The 26,725-nt window shown below is 39.8% G+C and overlaps 1 protein-coding gene across 2 annotated transcripts in view; it reads left to right on the plus strand.

Annotated features, from left to right (window-relative positions):
* Window positions 1-26,725, plus strand: part of LOC137098505 (glypican-5-like) — a 99,694-nt gene that overhangs the window by 44,467 nt on the left and 28,502 nt on the right. Inside the window, exons 4-6 of one of the 2 annotated variants that reach the window (XM_067474780.1) lie at window positions 585-748; window positions 1,874-1,930; window positions 2,586-2,708. In XM_067474780.1, coding sequence (XP_067330881.1) covers window positions 585-748; window positions 1,874-1,930; window positions 2,586-2,708 — 344 coding nt within the window. The remainder of the gene's footprint in view (window positions 1-584; window positions 749-1,873; window positions 1,931-2,585; window positions 2,709-26,725) is intronic. The other variant, XM_067474781.1, reaches the window with a different exon arrangement.

Consider the following 26,725-nt stretch of genomic DNA (forward strand, 5'->3'; position numbering starts at 1 on the left):
CAATGAGATGTCATTGATTTTTACTCCTCGGCTTAAAGCACACGCCCCTTTATTCTCATGACCTTGCTGTCTCCTCCTCTTTTTTGTCTGTTTTATTAGATCAGTGGTGATGCTTGCCATACTTGCCAACCCTGAGCACATGCATTCACCTCTATGAGGTAGTGGAATGTTCTACATTTACTGTCAGCCCTCCTGGCAATAACTCATCACACCACTTTCTTTCATCACATCCCTCACTTCATGCCTAGCGTTTTTCCATGAAGTTGATTACTCTGAACTTCTCTGTTCCATAATTCTTTTAACCTCTCTTCACCCTGCAGTCGTTCAGCTGAAATATGGGCATTCTTTATTTCTAACTGTCAGTATCACTTTGAATTAAATGTTCAGTTAAAAATCATTTATTTGTGTGTCTATGTGTTCAGCTATGCGGGTTTCATCTGGTGGTTTATGGAAGCCACCCTGCAGCTCCAGCCATGTTGCTATTTGTTTTCCTAGTCTAACAGGTGTGTGTGTGTGTGTGTGTGTGTGTGTGTGTGTGTGTGTGTGTGTGTGCGTGTGTTTTTTTTTCTCTGTGCTCCTCACAGGTGGACAAGGTGTGTGGCCTGTCTACTGGAGAACCCACAGGCATGCAACCTACTAGCCCTGAGGTCATAACCTCTAGCGTGACCTCATCTTCTCCTCTTCCATCTGCAGCCCCCTCTCAGACTCTATCAGAGCAATGGCTAGGACAGCTCGCCCACTTGAGAAAGTAAGGCGAAGTAATGAATTGAACAGTGATTTATTCAGCCAGATGTGTTTTGTTTACTACTACCTTGTTGTAAATCAGAATTGTAAATCTCCATTTTGGAATTTGGCTACAACTTGCATGATAGGCTACAATAAAGTTGCCCATTAAAATTGCATGGTATAGCCTGAGGCATTGGTCCATCTATTAATGTTGGCCATCACTTCTCACTTCCTTCATATGGTTAGTTAGACCCAACACGCACACACAGTAAGTGTATTTCCTGTCATGCCGTCCATGTCCTCTACCTGGCCTTTGAGGCAGCCATCCTGTGCCCACAGCAACTGGCAATGATTTGCCAAACGAGGGGGAGTGTGGGTAAGATTAATCTTGACAGACCAACAATTTCCTGTTTACCCAGACAGCTATACCACCAACTCTGCACACCAGCTGGTCTCAGCTTAAATAGCACCACGCAGAGAAACACATACAGACACACACTTTCAGCATTGACTGCCTGACCTTGTCCCACACTATGAATCACAGCACTGATGCCAGCCTAGCTGACAGGTCTGGCTTGGCAGTGCCACCGCCATTCATGGCAACACAATCCAGCTCCATGCCCTGCTGCCAACCCTGACCAGAGCACATGTGAGCTCTGACCACTTCAGAGACTTAGCAGCACCCGCTGCAGTAAAGGAAGAATAGTGTGCTGCTGAAAAGGACGAAATATAATATGACAGAGCAACATTTATGTAGGACAAAAGCAAATAGAGAATTTCAGTAGAACTTTCTTTAGGTTTTCTGTTGAGTGTGTAACTGTTTGCACACGTATAGCTATTTGCTTGTGTATTTGTTTTTTGACTTAACATATACGTGACATACAAGTATCTGTTTAATTGTTGGTGTGGTGTGGAGAGGAATTGTTATTGATTTACAGTACTTGTGGCGAGACCAGTAGTCTCTGCATGTGCATGATAAATCAGGGACTCTTCCAGGGTCAACTGACTGTCATTTCTCCTTCTCTCCGTGTCCTGTCGTGTTGTCCTTTTGTTTCCCTTTTTCTTCTTTTTGACCCCCACTTTCACATCCCTGCATCCTCCCTGCTTGCAACAATATCCCATGGACTCCAACTCCCATCATTCACAGCTCATTCCCCCTGAAACCCTCCAAGCAAAATATATATAACATGAGAGCGCTCTCTAGGTAAGCATGAACCCAAGGGATTTTTCTCAGTTCCTCACACAAATTATCTGGCATTGACAGCTCATTTTGTGACTGGCGGAGACACCTGTAACATTGCATTTACTTGAACAGTTATTTTTGTGTTTTTGGTGAGGGATGTCTTAGAAATCTGTCCATATTCATGTCATCTCTTGTTATATAGTGACTCCCCACACTGACTGACTCAGCACATAGCCTGTCACAACCCGTTTTTTGTTCTGACTTGTGTAGTTAACAACAATGTGTGTCCAATCAAAATATTATGCCATTATTTTACTCAAGATGATAGACTCTATATCAATAACATGTGTTAGCAGATCTAGTGAAGCAATCGCCCAACTGCCGAGCATGGATGAGAAAAATGTGCTGACTTGGTGAAGTGGTCACACTCAAAGCCACAAATTTGCTGCCGCCATATTTACCACATGGACGCATTGTGATGAAGACAACTGTTTATTGTTGGTGGTATTGTACCAAAGTATTATATTTAGAAGTGTGCCCACCGACCAAAACAAATATGTGTCGGCACATTCACACAGAATGTCTCTCAGTTGTTTTATAGCATGAAAAAAAGGATACGCAATATGTGTTAAAATCCCACACTGCCATTTCCCTGTGTGTCTGCTGTTTTCTCTAGGGATTTCTTCGTGTACCTGCAACGCTATAAGTCTTTCTTTGCAGCACTGCCGGAGATGTTGTGTGAGGGGGAGAACGTAGTGGACGATGCCACGTGCTGGAGCGGGGACGATGTGGTGGAGAGGTAAGACGAACGTGTGTCACAGTAGTGGAATTTTTGAACTAAATTGTGTACGGATTTCATTAACACTCCCTTCAGCTGACCTCTGTTGTTGTCCAAAAGCTATTTACAACACATGAGGCAGACCCACCCCCACAGTGCGTGATGAGTTTCTTCATTATGAAAACCAAGATCCCTGTAAACATTCTTCTCTTTGGAGTCTCAGTAATTCCACCTTAAATGTTGCACGTGTGCAGTTTACAAGCCGAAGTATCGAGTACAAAGTATGGAACCGGAGCATATGCTTATTAAAAATAATAAGGACGTCAGGTGTTTTTAGTCTTTGGACAACAATGGAGGTTTATGACATCAACAGATGAGCAAATCCAGGTTACAACTAATGCGACAACTAATGAATGAGGAAAATTATCCTATAAGTTTTGACATTTTACATTTTATGCAGCTCATTCTTCATGATTAGGCAACGTGTTGTATCTTGTTACTCTGCTAGGTCCAGTTGTTGCATAAACGCTTCTTTTTGGCAGCACAGTAGTTTGGAAATGAGCACTTTTACTACCAAATGACTGTAGTTTCTGGCTTGTATACGTCCTTTCAAACAGGTCATTCCAGTTCCACCTGAGATTTAATACCATTATTACCCTGCTTTGACTATGCTCAGATTTGGGAAAAGTGACAAACCCTCTCTGCGTTTGTTTCTGTGCTTGTCAGGGTGCAGGGTGTGTGAGTCAATGTGGCTGGCTGTTGTTAATCTATGTGGAAATAAGGAAGTCATTAAATCCCTCTCCACACTGAGTGAATGCAGGCAGAACAAATAGTTGCTAAGCTCTCCTCTCCTTTGTATTTGAGTAAGTTAATGAGTTGTTATCTGCGCCTCTCTTTTTGTCTTTATAATATTTATCGGTTTTTATTTTGTGCTGATTTGTAGGTGGGGCTCTGGAACCCTTTTCCTTCTTATGGTTTTGTGTGTGTCTCTCAGAAACCAAGTAGTTACACTGCATGTGTGTGTGTGTGTGTGTGTGTGTGTGTGGGCATGATAAGAAGGTTCTTTTTGCTGGATCTGTAAACATCTCTAAAAACATAGTCTCCAATTTTGACAAGGTTATGCTCTCCTTCTTCTGTGGTGACCGTAAAACTGTGATAATTGCCCGGGAATGTCTTTTTTACCATGGTCCAGTTTTATTCTTTGATATTCTTTCGGTGTCTTTCTACATTTTTGTTTTCTAGAGTGATGATTTGATAGAAAGGTAGATTTAAAATCTCTTGTCTTCTCTTCTCTCTCGCCTCGCCCTGTACGTTCCCACCCTTCCAAACTGCAGAGTATTTGCCAACGGCTGAGACCACCCATTCATCAGTGTCTGTGATGGTGTGTCAGCATACAAAGTACAGTGGGCAGCAATGTTTATGTGCTTGTTCCATGATCGGGACCATATGAGAGTAAACACAGGGTGAGGCAACCATTCAACCCCTAAGACGTAAGAAATATTAAAACTAGTCAAGATATTGATCTTCTTTGTCAGCTTCACTTAACTACATTGCATGTGCTGGTCATTTTTACTACAGGGGACTTTTAACAGTGTTAGCATACACTCCCTGGTGAAAGTGAAAGGTGGTCTTTGCTTGCGGGGTGTTGTTGGGTTGAATAAGAAAACAGTACCCTACTTTTTTGTAGGGTACTGGGACATTTGGCACCACTTCTAAACTGTTCAGACTGGCCTGGGGCTATTCAGCCAACCTCTTCAGCTGTTTGTGACTCTGTTGGCGTGTATGAGAGGGAGAAGGAAACAGGACATGGCACAGAGAGAGTTGGCGTTTCGATGCTGTCGTGCACCCTGTGCCTCCCTGTGCCCTTGATGAGGGAAGCATGGTGGAGTAAAGGTGGGTGGGGGGCCTTGGCAGCATAAAGACCCATTGTGGAATCAGTGGCGTTGTGCGCAGCCCTGCCGTGGGGACCCCAAAGCCTGGAGGGGAAACAAAGACCCTCCTATGAGGCTGCATGGGAAAGACATCGCTACAACTGTCCACACCATGCCTGGGAAAGTCGCATGAGAACTGCAAAGAATTTGACAAAAGGGAAGAGAGTGAGAGGCAGAGATAATACAAAGAAGAAAACAGTAGAGAATGTGTGTAAGAAATGAAAATACATAGTATAATAGAATCCAAAATGGCTTTGCTGAGTAGCTGTTAGTCTGTGTCACTGTCTGACTTCCTGTGTGGTGGTGCACACAAAGCCTCTGAAGACTTGGCGGATTTCCCCCACACACAAGAGGACACAGATACATATGCACACACACTCACATGTCAATCCACACGGGATCCATATGCTGTCGAACAGCTGGAAGGGTTTCTCATTTAGAAACAATCGTATTGAATCATAGTCAGGGAAGGGGACATATCAAACATATGAGAATACACACACACTTGTATGTAGTAATACTTCAAAGAACATCAAAGACGTTTAAGTTTCAAACTTCCTCTTTGTCTTCATTCTGCATCTGATGACAGAGGAGTGAGTAACGGGCAAACAGTTACAGTACAGTACAAGTGCGTAATTGGATGTGTTCAAACATTTCTGAACATTAACAGCATCTTTTTTGAATAATCAACCAACATGACCACATGCTTTATATACTTGTACCAGTTAGTGTACATGTATTGTGCTAGTCTTGTTATTAAATGAAATAATGAATTGCTATCATCTAGATGCTATCTTCTATCCTCGCTTTAATTATGTTAATTACCATCCTGTTGTTTCTTGCCTCATACTTAGAGATAAGCTGTGCGGGTTATGAAACAATGCTGCAGGCTATAACCACTTCATTACGTGTCTTTAAAGCCTTGATCAGCTCCTTGACTGGAATCATATGAGGAGATAACCTCTGGGATGGTTTCATTAGACGCCAGCTTGTTGTTAAACAAGCAAAGTGTTAGCTTTCAATTCTGTAAGGTTTATGTCAGTATATAGAGAAATGTCGCCCTTTTAACATACAAGTTTAAGTTATTTGACGGAAGCACATTGGGTCAAACAAATCCTTCTCTTTATTATTTTCTGGGAAATTGACTGCTTGACCAGTTGACATCATTAGACATTTTGTAGCTTCCCTGGAGATGTGCTCCTTTTGCTGCATCCACCTTTTACTCTGCTTTTACAGTACTTCGGTCAAGTAAATGAGATGCGGCTCAGATTAGTTTGAGTTCATGTGACTAAATCAACAGGTAAAAAAAATATTCCCCCTCTTCACGCCAACTGGCTCTTTGGTTTCATTGGTTGTATATTAGGACCTCTGTCCTGTTTGTTGCCCTATTGAAATTATATGGCAATGACTCTAATGCCATTAGAGTGAATCTGAGCACATAGAATGCTCCTGTATACTGTACCTCTGCATTAATCATGCCACTTCATAGGTTTTGAGTGTTTCTGTCAGCCATCAATGCCCAAGCTATACCAGCGGCAGCACCATGTTTAACATAAGTGGTTTTATTATTAATTTTGTTTAATTAGTCACAGAATGTATTTTCTAGAACATTTTTGTGTTTTTGATCTACAACCTTCCATTTTGTGGTTTACCAGAGGTTTGCATGTTGTGTTACATCCCCTGAGATTTTGGTCATAAAGTTTCTCTGGCTTGGTCACAAGGATACATATTTTACTGATTTGCTGTTGAGTTTGGCAAACCAACTACCTTTGCTATCTCTTTGATAGATTTTTCTTTCCTTTTACTTCTTTTCCATGATTGTCTTTTTTTTGTGTGCATGTTCATCTTACTACAGATTTTACAGTTTTTTTCTGAAATCAAAACAACTAACATGGAAGTTTTAAGCTACGATACTACAAAGCTTAGTAGTATTATAGCAAATTCAAACAATTGACTCAAAATTGTTTCATCTTTGCTTAAAATCAAACACCGCTGTCTTTTTTTCAGGAATTTTGTATTGTATTATTATAGTATTGTATTTTGTTTGTATTTATGAAACTCTGTTTGTGGCCAGACATTGGTGTTAGGTTAGCACTGCACTCTTAATTAACACTCTCACAGGTGTTAATGTGAGGGTGAAAGGATGTCTATATGTGTACGTACGACCTTGAACAGAATAAGCACTTAAAGGTGTTTAATCTAGAAAGCCAGCAAAAATAAAGAAATGTATAAACTGCTATATATTTATTTGTATTTTCAGTACATAGTGACAATCATTCACTCTGCATCAGCATCAGACCGCATCAGCCATGTTTTCAAATCTACAAATAAATGCTATTAATTTGTCTTACTCATATTTATTTTACAAAAGGTTCAGGAAAAATGGTGCAAATACTAGTTTATTAATTATTCACTAAGAGAGTGGAGAATAGGGGTCAAAGGTGAAGAAAGAGCTAGAGATCAAGGGTTAAGAGGCTGACGAGGACGGATAGTTGTCTCACATGAGATTAGGGGACAGAATATTGTTGCCCAGTGTGTGTGTCTGTGGACAGTGAGTCCATATCAAAAAGTGAGCAGCCAGTAGCCAGCAAGCTATCCTCCGTCACCATGATAACTATGGTCCCTGTACCACTACACCTCTCATTTGATATGGGCAGTAGTAGCCTCATGGTTAGACATGTAACCACGTCATTATAGAGTTGTTGGTTGGGTTCTCCAGTCTGGGAGGAATTAATTTGGTCTTACATGTGATACTTGTTTTTGTCTTTTTATGTTAGAGGTTTGGTAAAAAAATATATTTTTTTTACAGAAAACATTTTTACCTTTGGTTGCGTTTGCAAAGTGTTAAATACAAAATACAAGTGGTCCCAAAAAATGCCTTTTTGGAAACAGTCATTTTTTGTAGCTACTGTATTGCATGTTTGTGTTCATTTACATTTATGTTTGAGTAGAGATTTACAACATGCTACAGTGTAACACTGGAAATGCAAAAGGAATTAAGGTTAATATTTAGGTTGCAGCATATAAGTATGTTGTTGGTTGGAAGAAAGATCTAATCATATGAGGCATGTCTGTCATTTTAATGAGTTTTGCATTTTTGTTTAGAGTTTTGAAAAGTTGAGCCAAAGATTCAGAAAATCTGTGTAATCAATTGTGAAAAACAAAAATGTAGTATAGCAATGCACTGAAGCATCCTCCAATATACTGTTATTGTAAATGTGCTGTAGCATTTACGTGAACTAAAAAGGAGACTGTAATTTCATTTCATATGACTGCTCTTGTCCTCCTTATACACCACCTCATCATTGCACTCCTCTTCTGTTTCCCATATAGCTGAAACTAACACAACACAACAACTGTTTAACCATTGTGGCCTGTGTCCCATTTTGCATTGAAGTGCACCATTGTGCTTTTTAGTAAAAATTAGTTTGAAGTTTGGCAAAATGTTTAAATCTTTCATAAAAAAACAAGTATAAGTAGATGAGTTTTAGAAATACAGAAACAAAATGAAAAAAGAAGCACTGACAGATGGAAATACACTCTACTTAGTGTTACAGGACATGTAACATGAACTAAAGTTCAAAAGAAATATATAGTTGCCTTTAGTTGTTAAATACTTTAGAACTCTTGTGCAATACGGGCACAATTTATGGGAAAGGATAGATTTTCTACAGAATTTAGACACATGTAGACACACTCAAATAACAAACAATCACTTTAAACAATGAAAGTTAACTGAATCAATCATGGAATCAACAGAAAGATGTTTAAAAGCAGTAGGGGAAGTGCATCATATCATTTTTCTGGTTGACTAAGCTCTGTGCTCAGATAATGGATGATTTAGATGACATTTCATTAGCATTTTCTGACCTACAGACCCTTTGGGTCTATGCAGCTCATTTATACCATGTGTAGTGTGCATATTCTGTAGGAAGGAAAAAGAAAAATCCTCAGAGACCAGTCAGACATAGCAGCACTACCCATTGAACTTTTTTTTATTTTAGTTTTTAGTCTCACTGTGTCAGATTTCTTTAAAATTAGTGCATGTATGTATGTGCATGTTTGTATGGTGTGTGTGTGTGTGTGTGTGTTCTTCAACAATTGGGAAGAATTATTAACTAACTACCGTCATCAATAATTCCAAAGTTTTGGAATGGATTAGCTCAGGGGAACATACCACAGACAATACAGCAGTGTGAGTGCTTCTGAATGCCTCGCATTTTTATAAGGTTATGACAATCCATTTGTTTATCATTTTGACATCTGGAATCCATTTTGTTATTGCAGGGAGAGACAGAGAGAGCACTGCACTGGGCAAAGCCCTCACCCCTCACACGCTTGCTCACTTTCTCTCCTTCTTCCACTCCCATCAAGTCATTTTTCTCTTCCTCTAGGTTCTCTGTGTCAGTCTCTTGGGTCAGAGGAGTGCAACTCAAAAATGCAAAGGGATTGGATAATGAAACTCTTGCAGAGGGGCCACTAAATTAATTACTGTATACTGGGGAAAGATGTTCCCTGCTACAAGCCTGTGTGTGTTGTGCATATGTGCTTAAAGGCTTGTGTTGCAGCAGCACACGACCCGCAAAAAGTTACTACAGTATGTTCTGTTTTTTCATGTAGTTATGCAGAAATTATAGAACAGTGGAATAAAACTTAGAACTAATGACATTGGAGAAATAATGAGGACTTTTTTAATAAAATCTTTTATCAATTGTTTTTTTTTTTTTGTCTTGCACCTACTTGCACCGTCAATGTCTGTGACAAACCTCTTTGTCTTTCTTCACTCCCTCCCACAGTCTTGTGCTTCTGTTTGTCCTTAGCTCTGATTTAGTTTGCCCATCCCTTTCCCATAACCTCGGGCTGCTGCCTGAGACCTCGGCACGACCTGCTCCATATTGCGACATTGCTTAGACTTTTCTCTATTTTTGCCTGCATCTTTGTGTTGGGCGAGGTCGACATTGCCTGCTCCAACGTCTGTGCCACTGGCAAAGAATCAAACTCATAGCAGGCGAGGTGGATGAGAAATAGAGGGATAAACATTGTGGAGAGAGGAAGACTAAATGAGAATTCACTGGGTAAAAGGAGAGATGAAGAGATGTTGGCCCTTAGCAGCAGGAAACAGTGTCTTTAGAATAACCCTTTGTCTCTGTGACTTATCTGCCTCTACGGGCCTATTTGCTGTCCTCACTGCTAGCATTTCTAGGCGCAGGGCAAAAGTTGTCTCTACATCATTATCTTTTAAGTTTGTTTGTGATGGGGAGAGTCATGTCGGCCTCTCGAGCATTACTGTGCCACAGTTTGACGGGCATTCCGATGCACCATGCCAGTCAAAATGCTGGAGTACAAAATGCTGAAAGGCTACTTCATCCTTGATGTCAGCACTACCGATTATCTGCAATTGCACATCACACCACCCAAAGTATTATGACAAAACAATAAAAGATGGGTCCTTCATGTCAAAACCCTGCATTTTTTTGCCAATTTTGTCTTGTGTCATAAAATTGCTCTTGGAAGACACCTCACTGTTTCTCAGCAAACACGCTGATGCTTATTAAAGTTGTGTCTGCCTGTTTCAAAAGAGTCTGAACTTTGTATAGGAATTTAGTTTGTGTTACAATATATTTGGAACTTTTTTCTAAACTATAAGTTTTTGAGCTGTGGCTTACAACCCAAACCCATGCGATGAGAATGATTGCTCATCTTCGTGCCTTACAAATTCCCTTACTTCACTTGTGTATTTTACACTGTTCAAAAGCAAAGAAAATGCAACTTCAAACACCTTCTTTTGTTCAAAAACACATCATTATAGACTTCCACACTATTTCTGTCACACTGACACTAGTTCTGTGTGCCACAGACAACACAATGAACACACATCAACACTGACACGGCATAATCACATCTGTGTGATGACTGTTTTAGGGCCACTGTTATTCTTTAAAAATGTAATTTAGTGTGTGACTGAGTGTGCGTTTTGACCTAAATTGGAGTTTTGTGTAAAGCAGTGTATACCTATGAATTTGGAGCCTGCAGCTTCTATTGGGAGCATTAGAGTTGTTCCCCTGTAGAGTTGTGTGAATGTGAATGTGTCCAAGTTAAGGTTTTCAGTGTGTGGCCATCAGAGTAAGAAGTGAACCCACCTTGAATCCAATAGCAAACTCAAAAATAAGTCCAAGTTGTTGTCCAACTCACTGCATAAGTATGTGAAAGTGAATGACAGGTACGGGAGTAGAGAGGGAATGCTCAATGACAACCAAAGTACAGTACACTACTGTGGGGTGTGTGTGTGTGTGTGTGCGTGTGTGTGTGTATGTGTGTGTGTGTGTGGTAACCTGAAACCACAGGGAAAACGTTCCTAGAATTCCGGGTGGGTTTGGTGTCGTGGCTCGCTTACTGGAGCCCCCCTGAGTGGTGCTGGGAATGCAGCCCTAAACATGGAGGAGCTGCAGAATGAAGGGAAAGTCCCTCTTTTTTAAGTTGTGTCTGTTGCTTAAACCTTGACCCTATTTCCTAAACCTCAAAGCTGTATGTGCACAAGCTGTGTATGTATATTTGGAAGACAGCAAAAAAACAATTTCCATATCTAAGCCAAAAGTGTAGCACAGTATGGGTCTCTCCTAACCAGCTGCATCAATCTGATTGGAGTGATGATGTACAGAAGGACCATATGTGAACTGGATCTTCTCATTTAAGGCTGCCAGATTTGGCTAGACTTTAAGGGTCGAAATGTGAAGCAGCTCCATTTAGCAGCATTCTGGCTAGCTGTTTGGCCAGTGTTTTGCTAGAGTTTTGGCCAAACAATTTTGTTGCTTTCTTTTATCCTTTATTCCTTCGGACAATGAAATAAAGAGGCCATATAAATATACACACTGTCTAAGACAACTGCTCAGGAAACATTCCACATCCAAATACAATGTAGGATTAGAGCATGTTTGAGCCACAGTAGCTTCACACTTAAACATACTGTAAGTCTTTATTTTAAAATGTGGATGTGGATGTCAGAGAGGGACAGACAGAGATAGGGCTACACACATTATTTTCATAAGTTACAGTATTGAGGTCAGTATCTACGGTGGCCCCTAGAGACAAAGGTGCAAACAAAAATGAAACGCGCTGCAAATCAGAAAACACCTACACAAAGCGCAAACAAAAAGTAAATGTGCTGTAATGTAAACTAGCGCTTGGCAATAAAACATGGCAGAAGTGCTTATAAATGTTAATAAAATTTGCAGGAGGTGATTGTAAACCTACATTTACAGAAAACATTGACTGGCACTGCAGGTAGACTTTCACATGTACTGTATTTCCTTTTTAAACCATGAAATTGGCAACAGCTCTATAAATCATAATAGCATGATAGCAAAATTACACATGCTTAATTTATTATTACAGAAGTGTGTGATCTGATTGGCTGGAACTCTTGGGACCAATTTGTTCAACCACGGTCACAGGCTCTTAAATCCAGGCTTTCTAGATTCATCTTACGGACAGCCCTGTGATGATGTCTCCAACAGGTGGCTGATTGACAAATAAGCCTGATTATGACAGACATGAGAGTTATGGCTAAGGTTTCTGCCAAGAAAGCCATTTTGGTCACGTGTTGGTCAATGGTACCCATGTGTGGGACTTCATTTGGTAAATAGCTCCTTCTCTCTGCCTCTATCAGGCTGCAGGCTCCCTCCAACTCATTAAGTTTGGAATTACTGCAGTATACTGTATTTATCCTGTATATTATCCTGGTGTCGTGTTGCTCCAGTTGGAGATGTCTCCTCATTGTTCCACCTCCATTTTCAAATGTAACTTATATCTTACTGTCAATCCCTTCTGCTTGTGTTAATGTCTGTCAGCGTCATACCAGTACTGTGATTGTGCTTATCACTTTAATAAATGTTTTTTGAGGTTGCCCCTGTATGTGGATATGCTCATGGAAGGGGATGGGTGTGAGTTGTGCTCACACGTGCTCTTTGCATCAGCAGAGAGTCTGATCTCTGACCTCTTTACTCAACACCCTTCAAAGCCTTTTACACTCTCTGTGTGGGTACGTCTGACCTGTGGATGCTTGTTTCACTGAATCAAACGTACTGTGTGTTTGAGTCGAAATGTGACTGTTTTGCTGACTGCTCTTTAATTACTTAGACAATAAATAGCCAGTAGATTCCAGATGTGACATTATGCCTTTGTCTTTTCGTTTGTCCATGTTTATGATGTACACTGTTACTGGCCATTCTGTGATTGAATACCAGGTACACAGAGTATAGAAGTAAAAGAAAGACAAGATGTATGGCATATTCAGTTTTATCCATTGTGAATCCCTTGACTAGTTTTAAGTTTGTACTCATGCTGTCAACCTTAAGCACTAGATCTCTCCATTTTGGCCCGGAGCAGACAGACAGACAAACAGGTGGTTGTACCACACCAGAGGATCATGATCCACACCACCCGTCTGTGCTGGGAAGCATAGTTTACTCTCGTGGCTCTGCCCCTGCCTGCCCTTGTCTACCTTCCACATGCCAACGGCCCCTCCAACTCCCCCCAGACCTCTAACCTCAGTTATCCATGTCCTCCTCGGCATGTGGGCATGTGGCTGGAAGAGGGGATTGATTCATTGGGCCTCTTCTTACTTTCTTTCTTTCTTTCTTTCTTCTTTCTTTCATTCTTTCTTTCTTTCTTTCTTGTTTTCTTTGCTTTGTTTTTCCCTTTTGTGCCTTCCTCCTTCCTTACTTTCCGCTCTCCTTCTTGTCTTTTCTCTTCATGTTTTAAGTTTGTTCTGTTCGTGACCACAGTTAGAGTGCAATCTATCTGTCTTCACTTCTCTTTTGGTATTGTTATGAGTTTATAATTTATCTCTTTGTTAGACACACACACATACATGCATGCACACATACCCATCCTTGAAATGTGAGTTGTTTGGGGGACTTGAGATTTAAACTGGCTAATGTTGCCCCCTACTGGGGAATACATAATTTTACCACTATTCTCCAGTAAGGAATGAAAAGCCTTATTCAGATGACCCCATTTAGTCATACATCTAAAAAAATTAACAGTAAATGGTCTGCACGTATATATGCTTTTCTGTACTATTGGTTCCCTTAGTGCTTTGCAGTTGCTTCTCATTCACCCATTCACACACACACACACACACAAACACACACAAAACTCACGGTGCTGGCAGCTGTCATGCAAGGCGCTGGCCTGACCCACAGGGAGCAACTTGGGGTTCAGTGTCTTGCTCAAACTCGATTCAGCATATGGCTGGGGACAGGCGGGATGACGTAGCCACAGACAACGATGATTAGCTGTTTCAGTTAAATATTTGGGGCAACTGTGAGTTCTGATTATAAATTCATCTGTGGTCTGTTTACTGTCATCCATAATTATTGCAAAGTGTGCCATAAAATTAGACATTCTCTTCTAAATGGACATTTTCCCATTTAGAAATGTATATATAGGAATCTGTAAATTCATGCACATGAATATGTATTCGTGTTTGAGAGAAATGTGAAGAAAGGAAAGTATTTGTGGCAGGGCAAAGGCTCAAGACAAAAATTGCTGTCTTGGTTAGAAAATGGTGCTTGTCTCATGTGATTTTAATGTGTGGGCAAGGCGGACATGATTCTTTTTCTTCTGGACTAATAGTGCTGCATAATGTTTTCCCACAAGTCTGTGTGGTCTGTTGACTCAGCCTGTAGCACGTCTGCTGGTACATCAACCCAGGCGACACAGTGAGGTGGAGAACAGTTACACCCAATGATAGACACTGTCGGGACAGTCAGTCCTGCATGGGAATGTCCCCAAAGCAAACCACGGACCAATTACAGTTGTAATATATGTAACTGCCACCAGAGACTATTAAAGTCTAAATGCTACAGCTACACTGTATGTTTCCATTTGTCTGACTATTGCAGATAAAGACAGACAAATGGAAACTCTTCATTTTTTAATTTGTCTAACTTTTAAGTTGTTATTTGTAGTTGTATATGAAGAACTTGGGTAGAAGCTCCCTTTTTTTAACGAGGAAAGTCTATATTATTAGCTCAAAATAAAACTTTCATACTGGAGTGACAATACTAAAATACAATAGGTTCAGCATTCCAGCAAGTTAAAGCACTGGCACCTTTTAAAGAAGACACATACATTTTTGTTTTTTTGAAAAAACAGTGTTTTTTCTTTACATTTTTACATTTTGTCATTTCAAGAAAGGTTCTTCAAAAAGCAATAATTGTGCAAATTATTGCATCAGGGATACTTGGTGTACAAGAGAACAGGTATTTTTAAAAGCCTGAAGACATTGTCAGACTCTCAAACTTGTTGTATGATTTGTGATCAGAAGCTTTTTGTACTTTTGGCTGTAAGTACATAATAGTGGCCACTTGAGTGCACTGTGGACATACTTTTACTTTGCTCTCCGCCAGCAACTATGTCTAGAGGTACTGTCTTTGTATTACATTGAAATGCAGTTACAGTATTTCAGTATTTTAGTCATACTGTGTGTATATATATCGCCCCACCACATCCTTTTATTAATTGAATGAGACTGGACATCCAATGGCAGGTCAATATTATGGAGACAAACACAAATCTGATGGTTTCCGTATATGAGTGGCTTTTTAGAGGTTTCTGACATTTCATTTTTTGTGTTTGTGAGTTAATCTTAAGAAAATACAATTGCCATCTTCGCCTGTCAATCTACACTCATAACAATAAACTGAAAATATGTCGAAAAGATTAAAAATCCATTTGTGAAAATGGGTCATTGACTGTATAATGATTAGCAAAACTGGCATTTTTAATTCATTTTAAAGTGTGCACAACATTAAACTGTGCTGCAGCTTTTGATTGGCTTACGCAGTCATAGGGTTGAGATAATTTGTGTGTCTGAGAATGCGAGGAAGAAGGCAGAAGCAAGAGCGGTTTATTGCCAGGAGCAGGTCACTTACACCAAATTAATTCAGCTCTTTGCAGTTGCTGTGATTGTTAGATAAATCGATACTTGTTCATTATCCTGAAGTAGAATTGAAATGAAACATGCTTGGATGTGTGTAGGTCTATAATGGGCCAATGATAAGCCAAACTCGATATTGTAGACATCAACTAGCCGACAGACAGAAATAGAATTAGACAGGATCAAACACCTCTTGGGTACACGTTAATCACACTATGTGGTTACCTGTGCATGTGCTCCTTAAGTGTATCACTGTGTATAGTTATATATCATTTTCTTATTTTTATATCTGTTTTGTATGTTCACTGCTCTGCTTCTGACTTTCATTAGGGTTGGCCCAGGTCATGGCCCAGAGAGCACACCATGATGGGACTAGAAATGGGCTAGTAGCTTACAGCTGGGGCCGTCTGCTACCACAAACAGGGCCTTGGATCACATTCTCTATTTATACTTCTAGGCTTTCTGTATCCAGGAAGTGTAACCTTGGTCAGCAGTGCACACCCAAAACAAATCTGCTAAATGATAAAACTGTTTCCCTCAGGAAATTCAGCAGTTTTTTTTTTTTTTTTTTTTAGATTAATTTGGCACTGATTATCTTGGAAATCCCAGTTTTCAAGAGTTCTAGCACGCTATTAGCAGTGGGCCGCATCTCCCCATGACTGTGGTCTACTGACTCAGAAGGGACTTGGGTCGGTTTTCGTCTCCCTCCACCCCACAGTACGTCAACAGCTACCACGCTGATTACACAAACAAACACAAGCATTCAAAATGCAAAAAGGCTGTTTTGCTTCACATCACGAATCTCTGGTCACAACAAAAAAGGAACAAATGCTCATAATGCAAATAAGTTATGAAGTTAGGGATTGTGTAGGAAAGCTTGATTCCCCAGCAGTACAGCACTACTCATTAAAAAGAACATATAGGAAGAAGAACATATAAAAAAGTATGAGGGGGGCCATTCATCAGTCCAGTAACACCTTTTATTGGACTGTAGAGGACCGGCTTCCTCTACAGCCATGAGAAATTTGAGCCATTGGGCATTTACATACTGTATAGTCTAACTGTTACAGGACAACTACTCAGTAACCCAACATGGTCTTGGAAAACTCACCCTTGAACTCTTAAGAAGTGGCTAAACAGTTTAGACCAATACAGTGGTGTGTAATTCCAACCAAGCCACAAAGCCATAAATAGCCATATTTCACTGGTCCACACCACCAGAAAGACAGATATGCTGCCAGCTCAGCACAGGTGTCATGCCTCAGGTGAAGTCCAGACAAAAACTGTAGAGATTCTTTAATGCAGACGTCTAAGACAATAATGTTTCAACCTGAACAAAATGACTTAACCCTGCAATTAATGTAAGTGATGTTTGAAACAGACCATGGACTGTTTACAATTGTGCATTTAGCCCAGTAATTAATACTTCATGTGTCTTCTGCACTTGCTGCAATAAGGTCAGTGGGTTGCACCCTAAGGGGCTGGGACCCTCAAAGATTATGTATGAGGTTTTTAAATGTATTTGTGTTCTTTGGCTTTTCTTGTGAATCACTTTAAATTTCAAAAAGGTCAAACTGTACATTAAGTAAACAAGGTGGGACCCTCTCTTCACTGCTATTAAAATTCCCAATTGAACAAGCTAAAGAAGCACATTTTAATAAACAGAATAAGGGTGATTGTTCAGACGAGCCAAGTTTAAGGAGTTTAAACTGTTCCACAACAAATTATGATTCGTCATGCAGGAGCGGCTATTCAGTATGATCACAACTGTTTTTTTCCTCCAAATAACTTCAAAATGAGACAGAAGAGATTGCAGGGTTCAGCAGTTGGTTGTGTTGTTGATCTTTTTTTGGTGTTGCCAACATGACTGCTGTGCTCTTTATATTTCTGACCCTGCCTGGCTGTGCCCATATCTCTGACTCATCACTCAATACAGAAACTGTCCAGGCTGCAAAGAAGCATGACAGAAGGTCCACTGGGCTACCAGCCAGGTCTACAAAATCACACGACACCCTTGACCCAGCTCTTCAGGAGATTTATTGTGAGCTTTACGAAATCTACAATAGTTGAATAGTTGAAACCTCGTTCCAAGATTCTACTTTAAGCAGTGAAACCAGAAATCAAATCTTTAATGAAACAGCAAAGTTACAGTAAATCTGACCAACCTTTCTAGTAGGCTCCTGCTGGGTTCTAAGTTGAAATAGTCTTTTCTCAATGTGAGCCTTATTATGCTCAGTGTCATAGTGTTTCTGCCCATTAGGTTGCTGTCTCGCTGAGACAAGAGAAGCTGTAGAACTGTTTCATTTCCAAATCCCCAAGTTGCCAGCTAGAACAAGGAAGAGGTGAGGTCAAAAGATAAGAGGAGACAGAAAGTGGACATGCATTACATAGAAGTATTGGCAGCAGAGCATGAGTAAAATTAGGCCACGACTGTTTGCATGTTGTTACAAAGAAAAGCTAAAGACCACAGAGAGACAAAGCTGAAGTTTATTACTGTGGACAGACAAATCAAAAGCAAGTATTCTGAACTTAACCTGAAGACTAATTGGACTGAAGAGCTTGTTTAAGAGTACAAAAAAAAAGGTGGGGGGTGGATGAGAGAAATAGAGGAAGAAAAAGCACAGTGTTTGAGTTTGCCTACCCTGCAGATGACCTCACCTGATTCACTTGCTATCTGCACATTTTGTGATCTAATAAAGTTATGTTTGAAGCACAGCAGGCTGTAAGAGCAACCAAACAGTTGCATGTGCTTAATTGTGTATATAGCTCGTTCAAAGTATTTGTTTTCACTGCGATTAACACTTTGAAAATGTCTTTGGGTTTGAGGGTTTTGGATCTTGTAGTGTGTGTGCGTGTGTTTGTTTGGGCACAGCCATGCAAAACATATGTATGTGTTTGCACATGTTCATGTTTGCTGTTCAGACAGCATGTGCACATATGTCAAGTTGATTAAATGTTTGCAAAGTGGCTTTAGACCAGTTGCCTGTTCATGTGCTTAATGGTATTACAGTGCATGGCTGCTAAGCTCACTGTGTGAGAACAGTTTGGCCTTTCAGAACAAAACCCCCGTTCTGAGTATTTCAACATGACCAAGCTGTGCTCGTAAAGCTGGCTGACTACAAACATCCACTCAACCCATCCCTTACTCTCTCACTACTGGCCTCAGTCATAACCCCAAGTCCTCTTCTCCCAATGGGCAGTAAGACAAGGTTGCAATGTTATGGGCTTGGCGTTATGATCAGCATTATATGGAACAAATGTTTGTATATCATGTCACTTACTGCATATTTAAACTGCCAAATTAGCAACAAACAATAAGACTATTATGGCCTCAGCTCAAGTTGCATAGAAATGTGAGAAATGTGTGTCGTTATCGCCACCGCAGTGGAACACACACAAGTAATGTATTGTTGACATTATTTGAACGTTATCTTTGACTAAGCACCAAAAACACCACCACGAACCCATGACCCCATATGTAGTAATCATAAGAAGTCACTGTGAATAACTCATCAGATTTTCAGCCTTGTATACCAACAACTGCCAGGAGGGTGGGGAGAGGCTTTATTACAGTAATCATGATAAAGGGACAATTTGCTGTTTACCCTGACAGCAGTAGCTGCAGCTCTAATCCAATGGCCTCCTCCACTGAAACAGTGCCACCCACAGCCACAAAAATACACACACTCGAACGTACGAAAACAACCTCATCTCTTTTCAATCATTAATCACTGACACTTCTGCCCACCCCAGTTTGCTGTGATTCAGCCTGTTCGCTTCACAGAAATCATTCATCTAAATCAATTTACATGCGGAAATGTGACTGCCAAAGATGCAAACTGAAATCTTTTAATGTCTCCTATTTAGGATGGATGAAGAAGCTTTAGATCAATTTATCAAAAAATATACAGTGCATTCAGAACATTTTCAGATCCCTTTTAATTTTTTTACATTTTGTGATGTTGCAGCCTGATACTACAGTTGTTTTAATTCATTTGTTCTAATATTGTAGACTCAGTACCATATAATGACAAAGTGAAAATGGACTCTTTATTCAGTACTATGTTGACGCACCTGTGGCAGCAATTACGGCCTCAAGTCTTTTTGTGTGTGACGCAGAAACCTTTGCATATCTGCATTGGGGGATTTTCTGCCATTGTCCATGCAAATTTTCTCAAGCTCAGTCAAGTTGAATGGGGACCATCGGTGGACACTCATCTCATCAGAGTCAGGGCTCTGGCTGGGCCACTCTAGGACATTGACAGGGTTGTCCCTAAGCCACTCCTTTGTTATCTTGGCTGTGTGTTTAGAATTTTTATGTTGGGAGGTGAACCTTCAGCTCAGTCTAAGGTCCTTAGTGCTGTGGAATTGGTTTTCATTGAGGGAATCTCTGTAAATTCAGAGTACAATTCAGCTTTTCCTGAAACCCTGATGAGTCTCGCAGTCTCTGACGGTAAAAAACAGCCCCACAGCATGATGCTGCCTCCACCACGCTTCGTGTAGTGATGGTATTGTGCAGATGATGAGACTTAACGTTTGGAATTGAGGTCAATCAGTTCAAATTTGGTTTTATCAGATGAGAGAATCTTGGTTCTCATAGTCTGAGCCTTCAGGTGCTTTTTTGCAAACAAGCAGGCTTTCACATGTTTTGTAGTAAGATGAGGCTTCCGTCAAGCCACTCTGTTATAAAGCCCAGTTCGGGGAAGAGCTGCAGTCCATCTGAAAGTTTGTCCCATCTCCTTACAGGATCTCTGGAGCTCAGTACGAGTGACCATTGGGTGCTTACTCACTACTCTTACTAAGGCCCTTCTCCTTGATTGCTCGGGTGACCAGCTCTTGGAAGAGACCTGGTTGTGCCAAACATTTTTTATTTAAGAATCAAGGAGGCCACTGGGCTTTTGTGAACCTGCAGTGCAGCAGAAAGTTTTCAAAGTCTTCCCCAGATCTGTGCCTTGCAGTAACCCTGTCTCTGAGCTCTGCAGGCAGTTCCTTTGACCACATGGCCTTTGCTCTGATACAGTATGCATTTTCAGCTGTGAGGCCTTCTATAGAGAGATGTGTGCCTTTCCAAATCACATTTTAATAGAACTGTTGTTGCAAAGAGTCTGAATACTTGGGCCAAAATGATATTTCTGATTTTCCCTTTTCATTCATTTGGAAACATTTCTTACATTTTTGTTTTCACTTTTTCTGTTTTCACGTTAATAAGAAAAAAATAATTTGAACAGTATAACAATATTGAAAAAGAGTAAAGGGGGTCTAAGTAATTTATATATGCACTGTATACTGGTCTGTAGAGCCCTGTTTTCTGAAAAGTGAAAAACACATACAGATGACTCTGTATAAACTAAGGAATTAAGGTTAAGAATTGCACCTAAAACAATTTATGTTTCTATTAATATTTGTATTAGTCTTCATAAATTTCATAAAAGCAGTGCTTCAAAATTAAGTTAATGCACAAGCCCTAAGTAGACCATCAGTAATCACATAGTGTAACAAAACTCACTTTTATACCTTGGTTTCACACAGAAGTCATAGATACATAGCACAAATTTAAGTAAAAAATCTACTTACAAAAGGCAAATTTATGACTCCTGTAGGGTTCACTCAGAACTTTTGTGACCTGTTCCTTAACCAGTTGACCACAGAAGCATGAGGTGTTTCACCTGGAGGAGGTTTGTCTTCCTCTTCCACAGCATTGACAATGTGCCTCTAAAGGAAAGTTGGTGTGTTTTTCAGATGCAATTTAAAGATCCATTAGAGCCTGTATATTTCGTATTTACATGCTGCAAATGGGAGATACAACTTGTACAAACACACACTTATATTAGGGAGATACAACTTGTACAAACACACACTTATATTAGGGAGATACAACTTGTACAAACACACACTTATATTAGGGAGATACAACTTTTACAAACACACACTTATATTAGGGAAATACAACTTGTACAAACACACACTTATTTGAGCATTATGTCCTGAATCTAATAAACTTGTCCTGCTTTTGAGTTAGTACAAGATAATTATTGATTCTAATTACTAAATCAAAGATCCACACTGGGTACTAACTTAAAATTCCTGGCACAAAACAACAAGCTCCAAGCACACCATGCATTTTTGGTTCGCTACTTAGTCCTGCAATGAATTTTGAAGCCCATCAAAAATATCAACATTACTTCATTTAATCACTGCAGATGATGTGCAACAATTTATCTCGCTGGCAGATTCTCGTAGATAATCCCCTTAACCATCGGGATCCTGGCAAAGATCTCTGGAGAGAGTTTGCAGTACGAATTCAATTAAGCAATTAGGAAAATTACAATTCCACATATCATATCTTCGGTATGGCTATTTTATTGTTTCTGTGGGTCATTTCATACGCTTTGCACTACGTGCAAAAATTCTGTGGTCTAAAATAAGCTCTCATTAAAATAATCTGTCTAGTTTGTAATTATTTGTTGTGTTGTTTGTTTTAAATGGAAATGTGCTCTAATGTGTTTCATGGAAACAAAGAAATTTATGAAGGAAAAAGAAAACGATGACCCTTAGCTGCAGTTAGTGAGGTACACAAACATACAACATATACCCTAAAACAATTTGAGCTAATTTATTCCCCATAGAGTGTTGCGCATTTTGTTTTAACCTTCCAGCCACAACTTGGTCATCAGTCAAGAACTGAGCACAGATGAAAGACAACAAAAATCTACTGGTGAAAGCTACTAAACATACCCTTACTCTGGCAGTAGCTAACCTTTTTCGTCAAATGTTTACACATGCTTGATATTTTGCATTATATGTGCTACAAAATGCACATATTCCATTTGTTATCTCCCTGTACACCTTCAGATATGTTTTCTGCCTTACATTACAACCCACAAGCATTCCTGTAGGCCTTTGAAACATCAAGACAGTTTAGTTCAGGGTCAGGATCCAGGAGCAGAGGTCACAGCTTGTCTGTGCTCCAGGCAGCAGGAAAGATGAGAACAGACAAAGCAGTCTTTAGCAGAATGCATCAATTGGGCAGTCACAAGGGGAATGAGTCAGTTCTGGAGAAAAGAGTCAGAGAGCTATGAGTCAGAAGTCATACATATGTAGGTAATCATTTTGAATGTTTGTTGAGTTTGAACATTTGAGACAACCAAAGCAGAGCATGCCCTTTTAATTGCAAAAATCTGTTAAACATCTTTAGTTAGACAGTTATCATTTGGGTGCTGTCATCTTTTGTTTTCCTTTAAAGTCTTCTGCTCTATGTTCAGTCACACTTTAATTAAAAGAGACTCAGGATGCCATTGTTATTTTTATTTCCAACCTATAGTAACTTTTAACATCTTACGTTTGCTCCAGATATGTCTAGAAATTTGAACCACTAATTGTCTACTCAGGTAATAATCTCTAGGATGTCCTCCTGTGTCCATTGTCACGTCCCATATGTAATATCAAACGTACTCCACACTGAAATGTTCCAGGTCTAACATGCTGCCAAACTCACCCTGACACTTTCCTTTCATTAATATCCCATCTGATGAGCTTATTTCTGTGCCAGCACTGTTATCCCAAGCCAAGCCTGGAGACAGACATGCTTATGCTCCCTAACACACAGGCCCACACTTTCAGCCACTGCTTAGGGAGCTGTTTGAATCCTCAATTGATCATTTATGTCAGTGGGGGCAAGTTGAAAGTCCAAAATCTATTGATTGTTTCTATGTTGACAAGAAACGATTCTAAACTGCCAGCAATTAAGAGCTTCAGTTTTTGTCAAAACAAAGGCAATGGTTGGTGTGTGTGTGTGTGTGTGTGTGTGTGTGTGTGTGTGTGTGTGTGTGTGCGTACCTCTGCAAGCTGCTGTGTGTGTGTGTTTGTATGTGTGTGTACACATACACTGAAATACATTAAAACGGAACAAGCAAATAAAGGAGGAAGAAGCTATAAACAAGGGATGCAAAGGAACGTGTAGCAGCAGAGGGTTAAGTGAGAAATTTTTGCATTTTTATGGGCTTGATCTGCAAAGTGCTGTCTCAGCAGGATGAAGGAGCACCGACCCTATCAAGACACTCCTTAGATCACAGGCCAGAGATTCTCGGGTTCAGCACTTTTATGATTGCCTCACTCATATTCACATGAATACATACTGTACAAGTGTATGCACGCAGAGCCGCACACAAATTCAAACACATACCCATAAACACATTCACATAAACGTGCTCACTTACACATCTATAATCATTTTATCAGCCTTGTGCTGCCTGTGAAGGCATCGATTGATCGGATGCCAGTACACATCATTCTTCAGAATTGCTGTCTAACTCGCCATGCACAGAAGAATAGGAACCTATCAACATATAATATCGACATATAATTTCAAAATAATTTGGATAATGGTACAATGGCTGTTGGGAAAAAAATTTATAACAGGCAAAGCTCACAGTTTAGCAATGAATGTACCCATTTACCTATGTGGATAAAAGTGTCCTTTGTTAATTAGCAGAACAGGGGTGGGGGGGCTTCTCCCTTCAACCTCCTATTCAGCAGGTCAAACGCATGTTTAAATGGGTTAAAGGCTTGTGACTGACCAACTCAGTCACATGCATTTTTTCCTCTGATTAAGTCCTTTGTTAAGTTGGCAGTGTGTTTTGGATCATTATGTTGCTGCTTGATAAAGCTTCTCCTAAATCATTTTGATTTATTTTCCATACATTTATAGCCAATATGCTTCTGTACACATTTTATGTGAGCTCTATTATCAATAAAAGTGTAAACCTGCAACCACCAGGCCATGACGCTACCTCCATCACGCTTCAGAGTTAAGTAGAGGTTAACCTTGGTCTCAGCTGTCAACAAAACTGCACATTCTTACCAATTACTTTACTTTGTTGCTAATTCCAACCTGGCTGTCTCATGTCTACTGCTGATGAGAAAGGACATTCCAAATTGTTGTACTGGCTATGCTTTCCTTTTTTGTTAGATTCAAATATGATTGCTTTTCTTGAATGACAGCTTTTTGGTTTTCACGTTGATTTTAATAAAAACAAAAACAGAAAAAAATCTTCACAGCACATTCAAAGCTTTTTATTGTTTGAACAGTCAGTCTCACGGGACATATTTAGGTAACAACCCCTTTTCTTACTTTAACATAAGTGAATAGCATTAAAATAAAAAACTGAAAGTTTGTCTCATATCACTGTATCCCTCTCGATCTTAAACCCCAATGTTGTCTCTGGGCAACAATAACAAATCAGTTGCCATGGCTGTTCCAGTACTTTTGAAGGGGACTGTAAGCCACAGGGTGAGGAGTCCAAAGATGAAGGGGGATGATTGAATCGATACTGTGTGTGTGTTTGTGTGTGTGTGTGTGTGTGTGTAATTGTGAAACAGAAAAAAATAAGACTCTTGTTCTTACTCCCACTTTCCAGCTGGATTTTAATTTAAACAAACCTCAAGTGCAACGTTGTTTCACTAAACACAGAGGCACATCTGTCTGTAATATATCTTAAAACTAAAACGTTGGGTACATTCTTTAGCCTTAACAGAGATGTGCTAAATTATGCTAAATATGTGTTTCAGCTCAAACTACATTTGTGTGTTCATTTTACACAGTTCAAACATTTCCATTCTATATCTCAGATGATGGTGGGAATGTTAACCTCTCTGACATCAGCTCAACAACAGCTCTGAAAAAATCAACAGTTATAATCCCTGCCAAGCTCCAAGCCCAAAGAGCAAGTTGAGGATTAAGCTCACAGTATCTCAGTTTCATTTTTACAAGTCATGTTTCACTAAAAATATTTACGAGCCCAATTCCACAAAAGCTGGGAGGAAACGTAAAAAAAACAGAATGCAATGATTTGCAAATCTCATGAAACCATATTTTATCCACAATAGAATATAAACAACGTATCAGATGTTGAAACTGAGACATTTAACCATTTCATGGAAAATATTAGCTCATTCTGAATTTGATGGCAGCGAAGCATCTTAAAAAAGTTAGAACAGTGTACTGTTGTGTAGCATTTGAACAACTGTCTGTAAACGTCTGGGAAGTGAGGAGACCAGTTGCCTGTGTTTAGTAGAGAAATGTTGTCCCATTCTTGGGTTCTAGCTGTTCAACAGTCCTGGGCCTTTTTTGCTTGATTTTGGTTTTTTGATGCGCCAATTTTTTTTTAATACGGAAAGGTCTGGACTGCAGGCAGGCCAGTTCAGCACCAGGACTCTTCTCCTGTGAAGCCATGCTGTTGTGATGGATGCAGTTTGTGGTTTAGCATTGTCTTGCTGAAATATGTAAGGCTTTCCTGAAAGAGACGTTGTCTGGATGAGAGGATGTTTCTCTAAAACCTCTATGTACTCTTAGCATTGATGTTGTCTTTCCAAATGTGTAAACTGCTCAAGCCATAGGAATTAACCCCTATACAATCGGAGATTCAGACTTTTCAACTGTCCACTGATAACAAGCTAGATGGTCCCTCTCCTCTTTAGTCCGCAGAACGGTCCGTCAATGGTTCTCAAAAATCATTCATTCATCTGACCACAGAAAAGTTTTCCATTTTGCCTCAGACCATTTTAAATGAGCTTTAGCCCAGAGTACAGGGCGGTGTTTCTGGATCGTGTTCACATATGGCTTCTTCTTTGCACGATACAGCTTTAACTTACATTTGCACAGTGAACTGTGTCCACAGACAGTGATTTGTGGAAGTGATCCTGAGCCCATGCACTTATGACAACATTAAATGCAAAATGAGCTAATATTTTCCATAAAAATGAATATGATATATTGTATATGTTCAATTGTGAATAAAATATGGTTTGATGAGATTTGCAAGTTATTACATTCAGTTTTTATTCACATTTTATAAATCTTCTCCCTTAATTCAAAACATATTACATAATGTAGCTTTTGTTTTTTTTGTGCTGGATGCTCTGTGTTGTGTCTTTAATAAATGAGCTTCGAGTTCAAACTAAAGAAGTGCTGTGTGGTACAGCTGGCAGATTTTTAGATAAAGACATCGACAAACCACACGATGGGTTAATCTTTTACATCTCATCAGTACATCTTAGCATAACAAAGTCCATTTTGAGCCATAAGTACTGTTACACATGAATTAACAAATACTTATAGTGCTGCTCTTAACAAACTGCAAAAGCATGAAGGAAAGTCACATAATATG

Source organism: Channa argus, chromosome 14 (assembly GCF_033026475.1).
Source record: "Channa argus isolate prfri chromosome 14, Channa argus male v1.0, whole genome shotgun sequence".
NCBI lineage: Eukaryota > Metazoa > Chordata > Actinopteri > Anabantiformes > Channidae > Channa > Channa argus.